This window comes from Castor canadensis, chromosome 7, assembly GCF_047511655.1.
Source record: "Castor canadensis chromosome 7, mCasCan1.hap1v2, whole genome shotgun sequence".
Lineage (NCBI taxonomy): Eukaryota > Metazoa > Chordata > Mammalia > Rodentia > Castoridae > Castor > Castor canadensis.
The window spans coordinates 10,169,088-10,188,416 of record NC_133392.1 but is presented as its reverse complement, the minus strand read 5'-3'; the positions used below and the strand labels follow the sequence as shown (position 1 = coordinate 10,188,416).

The 19,329-nt window shown below is 37.6% G+C and overlaps 1 protein-coding gene across 16 annotated transcripts in view; it reads right to left on the bottom strand.

Moving 5' to 3' along the window:
• The window catches only part of Ate1 (arginyltransferase 1), a 142,943-nt gene that overhangs the window by 50,211 nt on the left and 73,403 nt on the right, over window positions 1-19,329 (bottom strand). For 15 of the 16 annotated variants that reach the window (XM_074078171.1, XM_074078169.1, XM_020171759.2 and 12 more), the window contains one exon: window positions 203-323. The exons of the other annotated variant lie outside the window; for it this stretch is intronic. In XM_074078171.1, coding sequence (XP_073934272.1) covers window positions 203-323 — 121 coding nt within the window. Of the gene's footprint in view, window positions 1-202; window positions 324-19,329 lie in introns of those variants that run through there. 16 annotated transcript variants of the gene reach the window in all.

Here is a 19,329-nt window from a genome sequence, read left to right as displayed (position 1 = left end):
TATGTGCCAACTGTGTGTATGTATGTGTGCACATGCAAGTGCATGCAAACTCAGTGTCCTTCTCATCTTACACACACAAGTGCAAATGTACTCATGTACACTCTATAATCTATAAAAAGTTAGTCGGTCCCTGCAAAAAGCCATAGTCTGAATTGTGAAAACAAAGTCAATGACTTCCAGCTAACCTTTGCTCCAAACATACCTGCTTCTAGGTCCTGGTTGAAACGACAGTACTTGGATTTTTCCAGTGAAGGCAGACACTGCTCAATGGGTACCCACACATATGTCTCAGGACACAACAAGTCAGAAGGTCTATATTGACCCTAAGGAGAAGTAAAGGAAAAAAGGCACAAGCATTACTGACACAGCAACTCCTGAGTTCCAAGGCTCTAAGCACCAGGAAAGATCTGAGTCACACACTTAACATCAACCAGAAAGAGCCTGACTGTAAATACTATGCGGCCTGTTAGAGATCACTGTCCCATCTTGAGAATGTACGTGTGACTCTCTAAAGTGACAAGCTGCCCTTCAGGAGTCACTGTGTCCTTTAGGCTACGTTGATTTTGAAGATTTGAGTTTTACTCTTTTTTGTAAGAAACATTTAACACAATTCTTGCAAAACTGATTATTAACAATACCTAGTTTCAAAATCAAGTTTTTATTTTTTAATTTAATTTCATTTTTATTAGCATGTTATTGTTGTACTGGAGGAACACTGTGACATTTACAAAAGTGCTTACAATATATCTTAGCCAGATTCACCCTTTCATCATTCCCTCTTATCTCCCCTCCCCCTCCTTCTTACAATAGTGTCAGCAGGTCTCATTTTTCCATTTTCATACATGAGTACATAATTTTTCCACATATTCACCTCCTGCACCCTTTCCTTATACCCTCCTCCTTCCCACTTTACCAACCCCTAAACAGGACCTGTTTTACCTTCTTGTTCTTTTTTTAAAAAGACATTTTTGCTTGTTTAAGATAGCTAAAATCAAGTTTTTAAAAGCTAGTGAATAACAAAGTAAAACTTTTCTTCATATGTCAGAGAACTGAATAAAATGAACTTATTTTCCAAATGGAATTTCACTGTCCTCAGTCACAATTTTTTTTAATTTATAGACTCAGCTGATAACACTCATTCCAATCTGATGTATTAAAAAGTACTGTCTTATCAACAAACTTCTATAAGCAATCTAAACTATTAAATGTACAATAAAAAAATAATAGAAATTTCAGGGAAAACTGAAATTTCCCTCCAAGGTTTCTTCAAAAATTCTATTTCAGAAAAATGATTTCTACATATTTATAATTCAACCATATACCCCAAACCAAAAAAGGCTATCTAATAAATGATGAAGAAAAAAAATCATTCAGTAATGGGTAATGCATACATAAAAACAGAGAAATTCCAAATATCTCTTCTCTGAATATTAAAATTGAAAATTCACATAGCAGTTAAAAACTTAGGCAATATTTTTCAGTTTTTAATATAACTCATAGTAAAAAATATATTTTACATCATAACACAGTAAACATATAAGCAAATGAGTAGAACAAAAACTTTTGTTAGACAACGCTTACCTGTGCAACGTAGTATTTTATTTATTTACTTTTTGTGGGGCTAGGATTTGAACTCAGGGCTTCCTGCTTATAAAGCAGGCACTCTATTGCTTGAGCCATACTTCCTGTCCATTTTGCTCTGGTTATTTTGGAGATGGGTCTCATGAACTAGTTCCCAGGCTGGCCTTGAACCATGATCCTCCTAATTTCAGCCTCCCAAGTAGCCAGGATTATAGGCGTGAGCCACTGGCACCTAGCCAGTGGCCACACCACAGCTTGATAAAACACTACCTAGTGCAAAACTTACCACAAAGAATATTGTTCAAGAACTCGTCACTTGCTCTCCATCAGAAAGGCACTTACAAGCTATTTAGAAAGGAGAAGGGCACAAGCAGGAATGGAGAGAAGAGAGGATAGTGAGGGAATGAATGTGATCAAAACGCATCGTGTACAGGTGAAAATGTCATAATGAGGCCGTTATTTTGTACGATTAATGTTCACTAACGAAAATAAGAAAAAAAGAGAAAGAAAGGCATCCAAAGAAGCCCACTGTGTGAGCCATGACGAAATGGCACACGGACAGCTGCGAAGCACAGGCACTGCCCTACCAGCACACACAGCACTCCATCTGTAGGTTAACGGGGAGGCTGGGCAGAAACCAAACACAAGGCAACACTCCTTCCTGCTTGAGAGGCCCAAGAAGGTTCAGGGAGGATGTGCAGTTTTATAGGGCCTTAAAAACTTGACTGTCTAGGGCAGGACAGAAAAGAAAGAGAAGAGTCTGGATAAAGGGAACAGGACAACAGAGGTACAGAGTTTGGCCCACTAGCAGGTAACTGTGAAGGAGGAAAGGGCAGGCACTGCAGCAATAGAAAGGTAGTCTGGGATGAGATTGAGGCCTTGAATGTGCTTTGGACTTCATGCCAGATGAAGTAGGAAGACCTGCGGGCCGAGGGCCAGTATTATCTTCCTTTCAACAGGAGCAGGTGACAGGGTGAAGACTAGAACTCAAGTCTCCAGCTCTTAATTTTCCTGGGTGTACACTGCACTGTTAATGCCTTACTGCCCCCTACGTCAGTCAAAGGTCATCTGTAAGGAGCAGTCTCAGGTGGTCTATATTCCTATTTAACATTAAAATTCATAACAGGATTATGTAAAAGCCATATATTCCACTGCTACCTATCTTATTAAAAACCACCCTTCCTTCCCTCCGTCTCTCCTCCCCTCCCTCTCTTCACTTCCCTTTCCTTTCCTTTCCCTCCTTCCTTCCTTTCTTTTTAACCAAAAGCAGTTCATCTTTTCATTAATTCAGAAACTGCTTTATTTGGGATCATTGATGTGCTGCTATACATACTATTGAATCTAAAAGACTAAACAGCAGAGTAAAGCAGCAGTTCTAAACTTTCTTTTGCTTTTTTTTACTGCAGATCATTTTGGGAAAAAAAAGCTAAAATAAAGGCTAAAAATATAAAAATTGTAGAAAAAAAGTAAAAAAATTTTTTTGGAGGGGGCAGCACTAGGGTTTGAACTCAGGACTTTGTACTTGCTAGGCGGGCAGGCACTCTACCACTTGAGCCACACCCCAGCCCAGGGAGTAAATTTTTTGACCTTAGGGTGTAACAAAGATTTTTTTTTTTAGTACACAAAAGACAAAAGAAAAACCAATGAGTCAAACTTCACTAAAAGTTACACTGTTGTCTTCAGAAAAAGTATTTGGAAAATAGGCAAGCCAATGACTAGAAAAGAAAATACTCACAAAACATATACTAGACAACAGACTTATATCCCAAACATATAAAGAATTTTAATAAAAAATTAAAACTAATCACTTAAACAGCTTATCAAAGATACACGAACGCCTAACAAGCACGTGAAAAGGCGTTCCACATCACTAGTTACCAGAAATGGAAAAAAGCAAAGCAAGTTGCTACCGTGCATCTGACTAAAATGGCTCAAAGGTAAAGAGAGTGAAAGATTATGCTGGCAAGGACTGGGCAGTCTAGAACTTAGATTTTACTGGCTTAAAATGGTAGAGCCATTTGCTAAAACACACATATTCTTGTACATGTATCACTTGGGAATTATAATTTCTGGGTAGAAAGTTTGAAGTTTTGTCCATCTGGTATTTATTTTGGTATAAAGGTACAAGAAAAAGATTCAGTCTCATTTCATTTTTTAAATCTTTCTCTGTTATTTATTTTTATTATTAGCATATTATAGTAGTACAGGGTATACATTATGACATTTACATAAGTGCTTATAATATATGCTGATTAGATTCACCCCTCCATCTTTCTTCTTTATCCCCCTCTCCCATTTCTTAGAACAATTTCAACAGATTTTCATTGTTCTATTTTATACATGAGTACAAAATACTTCCACCATATTCACCCTCCTTTACCCTTTCCTTATGCTCTCCCCCTCTTACTGGTACATACCCACACACATGACCTGTTTTACCTTCCTGTCCTTCATTTATTAAAAAAAGAACATTTTTGTTAGTTTACGAGAGTAATACAGGGGGTTTGCTATGACATTTCCATATATACATGTAGTATTATACCAAGAATTGGTTCATCTCCTCCATCATTCTTCCTCTTACCCCACTCCCCTTATGGTGACTTCAATACACTTCAATGTTCCATATTCACATTTATATAGAAAGTATGTTAACCATATTCACTGTCTTTATTTTCCTCATTTACCCTCCCCTCCCACTAGTGCCCTTTCCTCAACATGACCTTTTTTTTACATTTCAGTGGGGGATTTTGGCTTGTTAGCTTACCTGTAAATATTTTGTGCTTAAGTCAGTCTAGCCTCCCTCCACCACTCCTTCTCACCCTTTCCCCTATCCTGTATTCTTTATTACTCATGTTCTATCATTCTTTCCATATTTTTCCCCTCTCTTAGTTTCCTCTAATGGTCCCACTTTTGGAACATGTTCAGTATGTATTTATATGCATGTATGGAAGTGCTTGTATTTGTATTGAATTTATCTTCCACATGAGAGAAAACGTGAACTTTGTCTTTCTGAACCTGGCTAACTTCACGTAAGATGATGTTCTGCAGTTCCATCCATTTACCCGTAGATGACAAAATTTCATTCTTCTCTACGGTTGAAGAAAATTCCATTGTGTTATAAATACCACATTTTCTTAATCCATTTATCAGTTGTGGGGCATCTTGGCTGTTTCCATAGTTTGACTATTGTGAATAGTGCTGCAATAAACATGGGTGTGGAAGTGTCTTTATTATAACCTGACTTACATTCCTTTAGATATATGCCTAGGAATGTTACTGCTGGATCATATGGTAGTACTATTTTTAGTTTTTTGAGGTGCCTTCCTACTGTTTTTCATAGTGCCAATCTCATTTATTTCATATGTTTTTACTCAGTGGTCTCAACATCATTTTTTGGACAATCTTTTACTTCCTCTACTGATTTAAAATGCCTCTTTGACAACTTGCTGAATGCCTACATACATTGAGCCCTTTCTGGGATCCACAGTGATCTGTCAGTGTAATCATATGTCAGTGCCACATAGTTTTATCTATTAAAGCTTTAGATTATATTTTAATATCTTGTAAATCTAATCTCATTACTTTCTACTTGTAAAAATTTCTGGCTCTTTTGCTTAATTACTTCAGAGTTTGCTGTTTGGTGGAAAAATATTACCAACATGAGTAAGGAAACTAATAAAAATGGAATGGCATGTTGGTATTATGAAGACAGAACATAAAAGAAGAGAAATCCAAGAATGTGTATTAAAAAAAAGAATGTACACATCATTTTAAATCCCAAAAGTATTAATGACACCATTGTCTTTCTTTTTTTGGGGGGGGTGGGGAGGGTAGAATTGGAATTTGAACTCAGGGCTTCACACTTTCTAAACAGGCGTTCTATCACTTGAGCCACTCCGCCAGCCCTACCATTTTCTATTAAATATAAGATGGAAATCAATATTGGGGTTTGGGTAGAGTGATCAGATCTCAACCTTGAGTCCTAAAGGTTGAAACAACCAAATTTTCCCTATAAACATTTGCCATGTAGCTATGCAGGTGATCAATAGTCACCTGAAACCAGTGACTGAATTTAACAATGACAGTGACAATAAAAAGTATTTAATCAATGAACATTAAATGAATCTTCACTATGTGACAGGCACTAGGTGGTAGTCACAAAACAGAAAGTAACAAACTCACAGTCCAATGGGTTGGAAAGAGCTGTACAAACATGAAAGTGTAAACTGTTCAAAGTTCCTAAATTTTTACAATGAATGCCTATTCACACAATGAGTTAGGTGGTGTCTTATATTTAATTTTGTAAATATGTATCTAAAAGATCAGAAATACACACATTTCTAAAATGTGAATCATCTGAAATCAAATTTGAAAATAAGGTTAAAACATTTTTCTCCAAAGTATAGGTTTAAAATTCAGTAGTTCAAATATGCTCTCAAGCCCTTAAAGAATGCAGTTTTATGAGCTAAACCACTTTGAATGTTATATCCTCTAAACTGAACTGGCTGGGAGTTAAGTGGCCAAAGTACTTGAAGCTTGATTTAGAATCACTGTCATACAAGTGAGAACTACAGGGATTTGAAAGCTACCCTGCCTTTTCACTATTGTAAAAAATGAGAAATGTTTGTATTAAGAATATAATTACTTAAGGATTTGGACATACTTTCCTCTGGTAAGAAGAAAAAATATTTAATCAGCCTCTAAGTACATCATTCGCATTGGAACAATGAGGTAAAAGCGGATTAATTCTTTCCTAGGGCGCCCACTTTCTGTAAATAAGAAAATCTGAGTTACCACAGATTTTTTTTTAAGTACTGGAAAATTTGAAAACATAATTGGTCTGACAGGGCTTACCCCACAATTTTTCACAGAGTTCTTTTAATGTGATGAACAATTTAGAAGAGGGGCTCTGGACTCCCTCTGGGCCTCTGCACAATCCCAACAAGAACAAAAGGAACCTTACCCCAAAGGGAACTGCCTTCCTCAAGAGCAGGGCTACCACACAGGACAGCCCAGCTCAAGAATAAGACACCTGCAAAGTTAAGATCCAGCTTTAAAAAGTCCCACAAATACAAGATGGAAAGTTTAATTGTCATTATTAATTAAACATGTTAGGTGAGAGACAGCCACTCAGTTCAAAGTCCTCAAGGGAAAATAAGTTGAGCAGATCCTAAGATGTCTACAAAGCAACAACAACAAAAAAGAAATTAGTGCCTCTAAATTCTGAGTTGCCAAAGAGGAGTTAATGATTTGCTCAAAGTACAGCTGCAACATTCAATTTTTTTCTTTAATGAAAACCACTAAGATGATTTGGAAAGCCCAAACTATACTACATGTCCTCCCACCAAGCAAAATGTGAGATAAAAAAATTAAAATATGGTCACATAATAGTTCAATCAATTTTACTAAGTTGTCATAGAATAAAAGCCTAGGAAATGCCAAAGTTAAATTGAAAATACTGAAAGAAAGAACCCTCAAAACCCTAGACAAACACATTTCCTACTCTACTTCTGTTAGAGAGACTGTCTTGGGAGGGAGACTACAGTTTTGGTTTTGTTCAATGGAAAAAACACAGGCATTCTTCTCACTTGCATGCTTTTGACCTTAACGTGAAGAGCATCATCATATTGATCTAATTTTCTACCCTATAAAAAAGAATCACAAAATAAATTATATGCAAAATATCTTAAGTTTAGCAAAACGTAATAGAATTCAGCTAAAAAAAAATGACTGACTTTGATAGGCAGAGGTTAACAACATCTATTGTATCTTACTGAGGAAGAGTAAGCACAAGGGCCTAAAAGACAATGAGTAGTGTGCATGCATGTGGACAGATTGAGTCTTGTCAGTTGTAATCTTACTGCATACTCTCAAATAAAAGAGTATCTTTTACTTCTCATGAGAACATGGCAAGCAGTACTAAGACATCTCCCCTCAGTTAGAAATCTCAACTTTCTAAGGCAAAGGATATTTATGAAGATGGTATGGAGAAAAAACATGCCCTGGCAGTCAATTTCTGCAATGTTTTTATTGACATAATTCATATAACATAAGTCACCCTTTCACAGCATATAACTTAGGCTTTATTATATTTCAAGACTGTGCATTATCATGAGAGGATCCACAAGAATTACTAAAATTAAAAAGGGGGGGTTGAAGTCAAGAATGTTAGAAAGTACCTGCTCAATTTAATTTTTTTTCCTCAAAGCTGGAAATTTTTTTTTTTATTTCATGGTATACATTTCTTTTTTAAATATGGCTTTTCATATTAACTTTTACTAAAAGGGGAGTATGACTTAAGAAAGGGCATCTTCAGCTAGCAGAGCTAAGCGGCGCCACATCGGACAGAACAATGATGCCTTCACCTTGTGTTTGTTAGGAACACAGTCTCCATACCAATTCTGAGTATCATCCCCATTAAGTCTTGTAATAACTTTAAAAAGTGATAAATGCAGACATTATTTCTTATTGTACAGATAAAATATGGTAGTGATGAACTCTGAATTAGACTCGATTCCCCTTCTCATTTGATACTTAAGTCTAAACATACTCACAATTCTTCTAAGTATTTCCAAAATAACTTCAAGTCTTAAAAAATAAAGCTCAGCTCAATATGCACCAGGACTTGCTTGACATCTGGGGCAAGACGATGAGCTGAGCCTTGGGAGATGCTAACTGCCTGGGAGGGAGGAAGGCAGTTGTGTCCAGGGAGTCTCACTGTCAGCACAAAGGCAAAAGGGTGGCACAAGGGACCCGCACCATATGGCACTGCACAACACATCAGAGCAAGGACTACAAACAAGCAGGTGGAGGAAGTCAAAGGTAAAAGAATCAGCTTTCTCTGGAGAAGCAGGAAAGGTCCCTTCTCCAGTGCATCTTAAAGATTGAGTAACACCATGCAGTGGTGGTGGACAGCACTCACCAACAGTAAATACAGACCCAAGACCAAACAGCTGTTTCTCTCCAGAACTCCCGAACACTTGTTCATCAAAACTTCACCAAATGGGAGATGAAGAGAGTAAACTGTTTCATCTTTACAGCCAGTTATGTGGTCCTGCTCTTCAGAGTTTGGGGAAGCTTCAAAATTTTAATTTAACTTTACATTAGAAATGTTAAGATTGGGTTAGCTATACAGAGTAACCATCTATTCTCTGAACAAATGCCAGTTTCCATACAGAGCAATTATTACCTGTTAAGTGTCTTTTCTCTACTTGAAGCAAGTTTCAAGCTCACGAATGGATTCGCTATAATCTGGAGAAATCTTATGAAATCTATGGATTGTTTTCAAATTACATATGGGTTTTAAAATTTTTATGACACCTCCTGGCTTTGTCGGTTTCCATCAAAGTACTTCCTACAATTGAACTGATCAGAGATAAAACACATTTTACTATTTATATTATAATGAAAGTGGTTGATAAAAATCCTGAAGAAAACACTAATCATCCCTTTTTTGAATAAATTCAGTGCTAAAAGGACCACTCTTTCATTACAGTAAATCCAGAAATACATGTTTTTAACTTATAATAGGCTTTAACAGCTTTTAACAATCTTTTTACTTTTTTCAGCTTTTGTAAGAAATATGTGAACTCCTATGTATTCAGGAGTATACATGTTTGCAAAGCCGACATTTAAGAATTTCCTTTGAATATTACATTTTTCTCTGTGTAAGTTTAAACAACATGAAAATGACATATTATTTCTTTAATTAAAGTTTAAGGATTTCAGACTATATTTTTCTTACAGAAAAGTAAAGAAATGCTTTCCTATGATACTCACCCAAGTTGGCGTTCTTGGCTTTTAATTGGAAACATCTGTGGATGGGTTTGGCCAATTTTTTTTTTTTTCAATAAAATTGAAGTTACCAATTCACACCCTGCCATTTTGAGGGTATTTTGTTTTTACAGTTTTCAAATCAAAACCAAACGGACTTTCCTTTGAACTCTGGTCCTGAATCAAACATCTTTATGAGATTTTACTTGCAAGAAGACTTTATAACTATTTTGTAAAATAGAACGGATTTCATGAGTATTTGAGAGGAGGCTAAACCAGCAGAGTTTGTTTTGAAAGTTCAAGTTAAATTAAATAAGTACATAAAAATTATTTAAATATACATACACACACCCCCAGTGAATACCAGTAGCAATGAACAAAAAAGAAAGATTAGACATTTAAGTGTTTATCAAGTAGCTGATATCAGTGTCCCATTTTCCACAATAAATCTATTGATTTTACCAAAACCAACTGCTTAAAAAGAAGCTCTAACACTACCTAAACAAAAATAGTTCAAAATGATCCATTCAAGTGGGCTGTACCCCCCAAGAAAGCAAGTCGGAACACAGGTTTATTAAATCCAGTCCTTTCCCTGAAAGACAACACCAATGGAACCCCATCCGCAGAGTGCTGCAGCAGACCCTTGCTCCTGATTTCATTACATAAACAGAGATTGACTGTATCTGTCCCCCAGAGAGTGCTTTAGAAGTAACTCTAGCTGCTCTGTTTTCAGAAACTGTGTTTGGGTTGTGCCACGCTCAGCTGGCGAGGTGAGCCGAGACCAGTAAAGACAAAGGGCCTAAACATCTGAATCCATTTGTGTTCCCCAAATTCCGAATGCCAACAGATGTACTCCATGTGCTGCTGGCTAAGCTTTGAAAACTTAAAAATACATATTTTTTCCACTGACAAACAAAGTGATGGTATTCTGTGTTTCTTTAATTAAAATCTGAGAGTCCTCAAAGGCTCTAGGACTTACTTTAAAGCTTCTTTAAGACTGAGCTATTTATTTTACTACTGGCAAATAATGGAGAATAAAGACTGACTCAGTTTTAATCACAATCTTTGCTTTTATTTTGGAAACCTTGAGTTAATCCATTTTCTTCTAGAAAATACAAAGAAAGCTTGTGAAGAAAGGATTCAGGGAGTCAACTTACAGCCCAAATTTAATTTCAAACTGAAGGGTCATAAGTTGAAAAGGACAAAAAAAAAAAGAATGAATGATGAAGACAAAGAAAAAAATATACAGCAAAAAAAGTAAAACCCAAAGCTTCTTTAATTGCTGTTAAAACATACATATGAATGTTCCTGGGTATGTGTATACATATATAGGTATATATAAAATATAAATTTTGTGTTCACCATGCTGGTGAGTTCAGTTCAGGTCTTTATTAAAGGCTACTGCCTGGAAACAGTACTCAGAAGCCCTGGTTCCGCCACTGCTTAGCTGAGGCCATCCTTGTCTAGAGAACAGTGGAAGGGCCGATCCCAAGTCCTCCTCCTTGAATTCATCCTCCCACTGCCACCAGAAAGAAGTGACTGTGTAAAGCCCCAATTTATGGCCCTTTACGGCTCTCCAACATCCACAGTAAAGTAGGAGGATCTCTTTTTAAAGTAAAATATCTCACAGCCTTTATGGGACGGTGTTGGGATTTTAGTTACAGTGATGGGACATTACACAAGACAAAGCAAGCCACTACAAATTCAACAGTGCTTTTAAATGAGTCTGGACCTACTCATCACAACAGAATTTAGGTGTATGTAAGATAACAATACTATGCTCACGTGTGTTCTTTAGTCTTTACTCATTATGTACACGTGGATGATGCACACATACCAGGGATGTACCCAAGTGCACGGCACAAGCTATGGTCTCAGTCTAGCTTCTTGCCCCAACACACCACAGGGCCCTTACTGCCGGGTGCGGGCTATCTTCTGCCTGGGGCTTCCCATTTGGTGTAAATGCCCCATCTACTTTTGAAACCAACCTAAGTACTGCCTACTCTTTCTTTACCAAGCTTCACCTCACCACATCTGCTCCTGTCCCAGGCTGAACCCTGCCCTGTCATCCTTGCATTCAACAAGCCACTGTAAAATGCCTACCATCTGCCAGGCTCCATGCTAAGGTCCTACGCATGCCATGGTCAACAACTACACTGCTAGTTTTAGTTCTCGGGGCCTTCTGGTCTAAAGAAGGAGACAGACTTTACAGACATAATCACACAGAAACAAGTACAAAGAACACAAATGCTGTGAAGACAAAGCATCAGTACAACAGTGAAGGTGACATGAGATCAGCCTCATGCAGAGCTTGGCTCTCTCTGATGGGCTCCTCCCTCTGGCTCTTGCAGCACCAGCCTTCCACCATGCATCCCAGTGTGGAGTGTCCTAAGCTGTAGTACATCATACATCATTACTTTGCATTCCTTGCGCCTAGAACTCCTTGTATGGACTGAGTTCTCAATAAACACTTTCTGAATATTTACTGAATTAAAAAGAGAGTCAGAGAATCTTAAAAACAGACGGGTCTCAAATCTCCCGAGTTAGTACTGAGTTTCATTTTAGTGTTAAAAAAGAGGAAAGGGGGAAGAGAAAAATTAAGTACTTGATTAAGGGCAATTTCTGATAAAGTCAAGATTAGTACCTTGGTGTTAATATTCTTTTTCTGTTAAAATTGTCAAGCAAATATCAGGGTAAGTGCGAAAGCTAAATGGCGTCAGCAGTGCTCAGCGCTCATGTCTCTGAAGGCTCAGCCTAGGGCAGAGCCACTCACGATCATCCACTTAGGTGCTGTGGGGCTTTGAACTGAGGGCCTCAGGCTGGGTACGCAGGAGCTCTAACACTTGAGCCACACCTCCGACCCTTTTAGTTTCAGTTATTTTTTTGATAGAGTCTCACATTTTTGCTCAGGGACAGCTTCAGACTGCCATCCTATCTTCTACCTGTGCCTCCTGAGTAGCTGGGATTAAAATGTGAATCACCACACATGGCTTGTTTGCTGCGATGGGGTCTCACTAACTTTTCTGCCTGAGTTAGCCTCAAACCGAAATGCTCCTGCCTATAGCTTCTTATGTAGACTGGATCACAGGTATGCAGAACCACACCCAGTTTATTTGTTGAGACAGGGGTCTTAACAACTTTTTATCCGTGCTGGCCTTGAATCATGATCCTCTTGCTCTTCACTCCCCAAGGAGCTGGAATTACAGACATGAGCCACATGCCCCAGCCCTTAGAAATATATTCATCCTAGGCAGTACTAGGATTTGAACTCAGTGCCTCCCACTTGGCTAGGCAGGTGCTCTACCACTTGAGCCACACCACCAACTCTCAACATTCTCTCTTAAAATAATATGCTCTGAGTCAAGCAAAAAACAGCTCCCAAGAAATACACAGCTCTAACAGAGTCAACAAGCTATGTCTAACTGATTACATCTCTAATTGATGCAGTTATTTTTCTCTAGAACATGAAAACAGTAAACATTTTGCAGTGCCTGAAAGCCTTCATCATAAAGGCCTGTTTAACTACACCCTTGAGGAGAATGAGAAGTTAACCACAAACTCGTATTTATCCCGGGGGAATGATTTTTGGTAATCATTTGTTTTTTTCTGCCTGATAGAAAACTTATCACATATGACTTACATGCTTCATGTTTAAGGGTAACCTTCTTTCCCTCAACTGTGCAGCAGTAGGGGTCCTGGTACTATTTACATCCCATTCCCTTGTGTGCCACCAGTATTCTTTGTGCTTCTGCAGGAAAGACTCAGTGGAAAGTTGATGCGACAGCTTTGGTGGAGTTCAAGACACAGCACGGACTGTTTCCTCCCTTCTAAATGACCGCTCCGAAGGAAATGACCACTTTTCACTGACATGGTTATTCACAGGATAAGTAAATCAACTCTACTTCACAGAATTTTAAATTATCTGAAAAATACCAAAGAATCTTAGATGACAATGTGGGACACCTTACCTCTCATTTCTTCTGAGATGTCAGCCTAAAGCCTCACATTCATCCAAGCTCAATTAACAGCACTGTTAGCACTGACAGAACTGAGGGCTGCACAGAGCCCCGAGAGCACAGTAGTAATGACCGTCTCCGCAGAGTTATCAGTTACGTCCATTTGTAAGGCCAGCACAAAACTGCATGTGCATTAAACACACAAAAAATTCAAATGGAAGGATCGTAAATATTTCCAAATATTGCCTGTATCTGGAAATGAAGTTCTTCTATAATGACACCTTACCTTGGACTGTAAAAAAAACGTACCTCCTTAAAATGTAAGAAGCCATCACCTTTCCACCCAGTAACGATTTGCAGAAATAAAAAAAACATAATTATCAGAATTCTCTAGAAACAGCATGAATAAAATTGAATCTGAAATCTACAACTTCCAGATATGGGAAGTGTAACTGTGAGAAGTTACTATTATGTAGGGCCTGAAATCATGCTTTTATCAGTCATAGAGATAGTTGTGGTTTTGAGCTTAGCAGTTTGGAGCACTGGCTACATTTGGAAGCTGCTGATCTATCAGCTATTAGTCTATCAGTTTCTGGTGATGCAGCAGCTAAGGAACATCGGCTGGCACACAGCACACATTCTAGCCACATTTTCAGGGTCATGATGAGCTCACTGCTCTGAAGACATTCAATCTGTCTGAATCTACCACAGTTAACCTTTCTGATGCTCCAGTGGTCCACATTCCAGTCAGGAGCCAATTTTAATTGTCTCCCAAGTGTTTCCAACACAAGCGTCGTAGTTTATGATAGCTTCCATGTATCATCAACTTCTTTTTATCTTCAGAGACTATTCATTAAAGGAGTCTGAATTACCCTCTGACGTCACTGAGTTGTGAGCAATGGATTTGAAGATCTACCCACTAAATAAGCCAAGAATGCATTTGGTTACTTAACTTTAGTCTTGGGGAGCAGTACAATCTACAAGCATCTGAGCCTCTTCTTTCTGCAGACACAGCAGGAAGCACTTATACCACAACTACAAAGAATCATCCAAGACACAATCAAACACACGCTTTCCACAGCACTTTTAGCAATGTATCCTTACAAAGGTGCTTAAAACATCTAGAAACAGGAATAAATCAAATAGACTGGAAGCATGAAATCTGAAGACAATAAACAGACGTTTGATTTTTTTTCTAAAGCTTAGTTATAAATTTTGGTAAAACATTAGCTATAACTAAGTAATTTTAGTTTAACAGAAATAATAAGCTAGTATCTACTGGCTCCTATAAGCTGAGCACTACCCTAGCTGATCTTGGCATACTACTTCAGTCTTCACGAAGACTCAGACAGAGTGCTGACTATGGTCTCCATCTTACAGATAAAATTGAAGGCTTGTAAAGGCTGTACTTATAAGGCATGAAAGCAAAATTTGAACTCAGTAATTCTGTCTTTGGGGAATAGATCTTTCCTGTCTTTCAGGAATAGATCTTTGCTGTCTTCCAGTAAAACAGTAATTCAAAATGTTAAAAATGTTTAAATTCTATAAGGAAAAGTGTTTATAGTACAAGTTTCATCAGCTATCATTGAGAATGCTTAAAAGGTTACATTTTAAATATTTACAAACAACTAGATTAAAAAAATATATTCAGAAGAGACTGAAAAACATTCCACCACTGGGCAAAAGGCTGCAGGGAACAAAATATTCACCTCAAAGTATAAGCCCACAAATGACTCACGGCAACAGGAAAAAAGCAGGGTCACTGTGGAGAACCTGGCTGCAGCCACTGTAACCAAGTGAGCTAATTTAATAGTGCTCATCCTGGGACAAACTACAAGGAAAGCACTCCTGATATGAGGTCCTGAGACTGATTGCCAAAGATGATTAATCTGAATAAGATTATCAAGAAAAAAATCAGACTAATTCAAATTATAGGATACTGAACACTTCAAAAATGTCAGCGTTGCGAAAACACAAAAGTAAGGTTACAGTTCTAGATTTAATAATATTTTAATAAAAAAGGTAGGTATGGTAACACATACCTGAAATCCCGGCACTCAGGAGGCTGAGACAAGGAAGATCTCAAGTTTGAGGCCAGCCTTGGATACAAAGCCAAATAAATAAATAAAAATAAATAAATATAGCAACCCCCACCAAAAACCCCATAAAAATTAAACAAAATATGTCATTCTTTTTTCTAATTTCAGGACTCATTAATAGTATGAGGGAGTTACTATGTGACAATTTCATGGATATGTACAATGTAATTTGAACAAGTTTGCCCCTTCAAGATATTCCCCAAAACCCCATGCTTTTCAGTGTTTCATGATGCCATCTATCTTCATAAATACACACTGAAATACATAATTCTTGACTAGATTCCATTGGGATGGCTGAAAAAATTGGACATGGTCTGTGTATTTGGTTGTATTACTGTGAGAACATTAGCTTCCCTGAGAGTGATAATCAGGATGTAGTAAATATGAGAACGTGCTTGTTCTTATGTGACCCACAGTGAAGTACGTGGAGTGAAATGTCATGTCTGAAACCTACTTTGAAATGGGTTAGCCCCAAAATGCACTTGCATGTGCACACATACACACATATATAATATATACAAAGAGATTAAGAAAATTTGGCAAATGTGATAACTGCTGACTAACTGCGTGTGGGTGTATAGGTGGGTCACTGTACTGTTCTGTCAACTTTCCTATAGGTTTGAAATTTTCAAATTTTTTTTGAAGGGGGTTTAGATTAAATACATACCTCTCTAACCAATCTACAACCACATCCATGTTCCCAGAGTATTTTGTTCTTGTTATGGTTTGGTGTGCCTCCCAAAAGGGCTCATGTGTTAACAGCTTAGTCTCCAAAAGATAGATGCAATCATCGAGAGGAGATTGGATCATGAGGATTCTGGCCTAATCAATGGATTAACTCACTAACAGCATTACTGGGAGGTGATGGAAACTTTTGGAGGTGGGGCCTACCAGGAGGAAGTTGGTCACTGGAGTGTGTCTTTGGGGGCTGTAACTTGTCCCAGCCTCCACACCTGCTTCCTTAGCTTCTATGAGGTCAGTGAGCAGCTCTGTTCCTTAAAATTTACAGTAATTTTAAACTGGCTAAGCATATGGAAAGTTAAACAAGAAAGAAGACTAAGCAAAGGTCACTGATTGCTATTCTGTTTAGTTTGTAAGCATCATGGAATAAAACTCGTGGTTTATCACTTCATAGCATGTAAATTTAATCCATGTAGATGACCATCCATGTTAGAATCTGCATGCCAGCTGGTAACATTCATTCTAGAAACACCAGGCAATTCACATGGCAACTGCCTGTACAGTTTGGTTTTGTGGGTGTAAGAGAATGGCTAGAATGCAATATGCAGTGCCAATGACAAGGATGTTAATTTAGAAGTGCACAGGCTGGACTGGCAGGGGAGTAAACCAAAACTAGGTTAGTGGCCCCTGGGTCACATTTGGTCTGCTACTTGTTCATGTGTGGCTCACAAGCTAAGAATGGCTTTTACACTTTTTAATAGTTGAAAATAATTCAAAAGACTAATGTTTTGAGCTATGAAAATTTTGTGATAACATTTCAAAGTCCATAAATAAAGTTTCACTGGAACACAGGCCATCGCCATTTCCTTACATACTATCTATGGCTGTTTTTGTCACAATGGCCTGTGAAACCTACAATACCTATTATATGATCCTTTACAGAGAAACTCTGCTATTCTCTGTATAAAGGAATGTGACTACTAGCAAAAGGAAGTTCGATTTCTAGAAGACAACAGGAACACACTTGTACGTGTTTGTCTTGTGATATTCATGAGGATCTATACTTTCACACACTTTTCTAAGTGTATACAGTGTGTCTCAATAAAAAGACTGGTTAAACGCCTCCTATTATTGCAAATGTAAGGATGTACAAAGGAGCTAACGCTTCTCACAATGTTTTTCAGTTAAGTATGTAAAACAGTAATGTTTTTAAAGTCCTTGTCAGAATCTAGGTTTAACTTGTGACAAAGAGTCTAGACTATAGATGGCCAGATACAGAAACCACACAAATTAATTGGGCAAGTCATTTAGAGAAGGTTCCAGAAAACAACTGCAAGCAGTCCAGGCAAGTAGACAGTTACAGCAGGTTCCAACGCAAGCAAAAAGAGTACAATATAGAGCCAAAAGATTTAGGAGCACTGAAGAATGAGGTAAATTAGAAGTGATTTAGCGCTGCGGTAGCAACTATGGAAGGGGAGCACAAAGCCAGCTTCTATTGTTCTCAAATCCCACTGAGATGCAAAGATTGAAGTCTTGTGCACCACTCAGCAATACACACTAGTCAGACTTACTATAGCACAGCTTGCTTGAGTACCTTCAACTACAATATAATTTATAGCAAAAGTCACCTTAATCCAATGAGAACGACAGAAACATCGGTGAAATCGAAAATGCCTACCATGGTAGTATCTGGGAAAGTCGTGCCAGAAACATACCTTAATGCCTTCAGTTAAGCCATAACCTTACATTCATTAGCTAATCTTTGTTCAGGATCACACTGATAAGGATGTGAGGATGCAGGATGTGACTGTTAGTTAGTGGTTTGTTAAAGCACAGAGAGAACTGAGATACTCAGAAAAGTACAGCATCTTTTCAGATTTTTGTTACACCAAACTCTTAGTTCTTTCATCCACAACTAATTCAGCAAGTATTTTATTCTTCTTGGAGTCTTTCCAAAACATTAAAGTTAATTTTAATGCAAATAAATTTTAAAAATCTTTCACTAGTTTATTTAGTATTTAATTGAATTATATCATCACTGTAAGTGAAACCAACAATTTAAGTAACAATGCAAGCAGACATGCAGGGTTACTAAGGTGCAGCCTACCAATCATAAGAATTCAGTATGCAGATTGCCATGGCATGATGGGTGAGCTTAACAAAGGGAAAGGAAGGACCAACAGAGGACACTGAATACACAAGGCACAGGACAGGGAGAAGCCACGCAGAGCCAGAGCTAAGCCAGGGCCAAGATGACCCTCCATGCACAGCTACAAGGCTCTTGTATTTCAGGGACAGGGACTCACAGCTGACAAGGTGCATCTGCAAGGGATTATATGACCCTAATTAGGGCTAAAAGCAAACAATGGAAAACAAGTCAAGACAGAGCCACCGCTACACTAGACAACTAAGAGAAAATAAAGCTGAAGAAGGAAGAAGAATAAAAATGGCAAAGACAATTCCCTAGTTTCATATTCTTTGAGGTATTCCTCATTTTTCTTGCCAAACTGTCCTCTTAAGAGAACCATTTAAAAAGAACTTTTACTTCCCTATTAGAAAGAGGCTGACGTTGAGGAGTTATTCAATTTTCCTTATAATCCTCTAGGGAACTTGCAAACCAAACTTGGGAAGTACTGAGAGAACAAAAGTAACCTTTCAGTACAACTCAATAATTAAAATAGCCACAAGAGATCAGCGCTATTGGCTCCTAAAAAGCAGTGCAAAGTTTATCAGTATCTGAATAAATCCAAAAATTTCTAGGAACAGAGAGATAGACTTACATTTTATCAGTTTATAAAAAGAACTAAAGGCAGTCAAATTATCTGAATTTTCATGTAAAAATTTTAAGAGAGGCATAAAAGCTAAAACAGAAAATCAACTGGTTTATGTTTTCAAAACAGAAAGTGGCTGTTGTTATATTCCTATGTATGTTCACCAGTTGCATTCTGAGTAGTATCTATTGTGAAATTTTTTCTACTTTCCTTAGAAGCAAATTTCTCAAATGAGTAGATACATAAGAATGGATTTCTTCCAGTTAGAAAAGAGCTAACTCTGTGATAAAGTGTCTGAAAGAAACATACAAAAAGATATTTACCATGTTGTTTACAACAAAAAGCAGAAGAAACACTGTAAGACACTTCATAATATTACAACATTATGGTCATTTAAAATCATGAGCACATAAAAGAATTAAGGGAAATTCGATACAGGGGAAAGAAAGAAAAGAAAACTGTATGTAT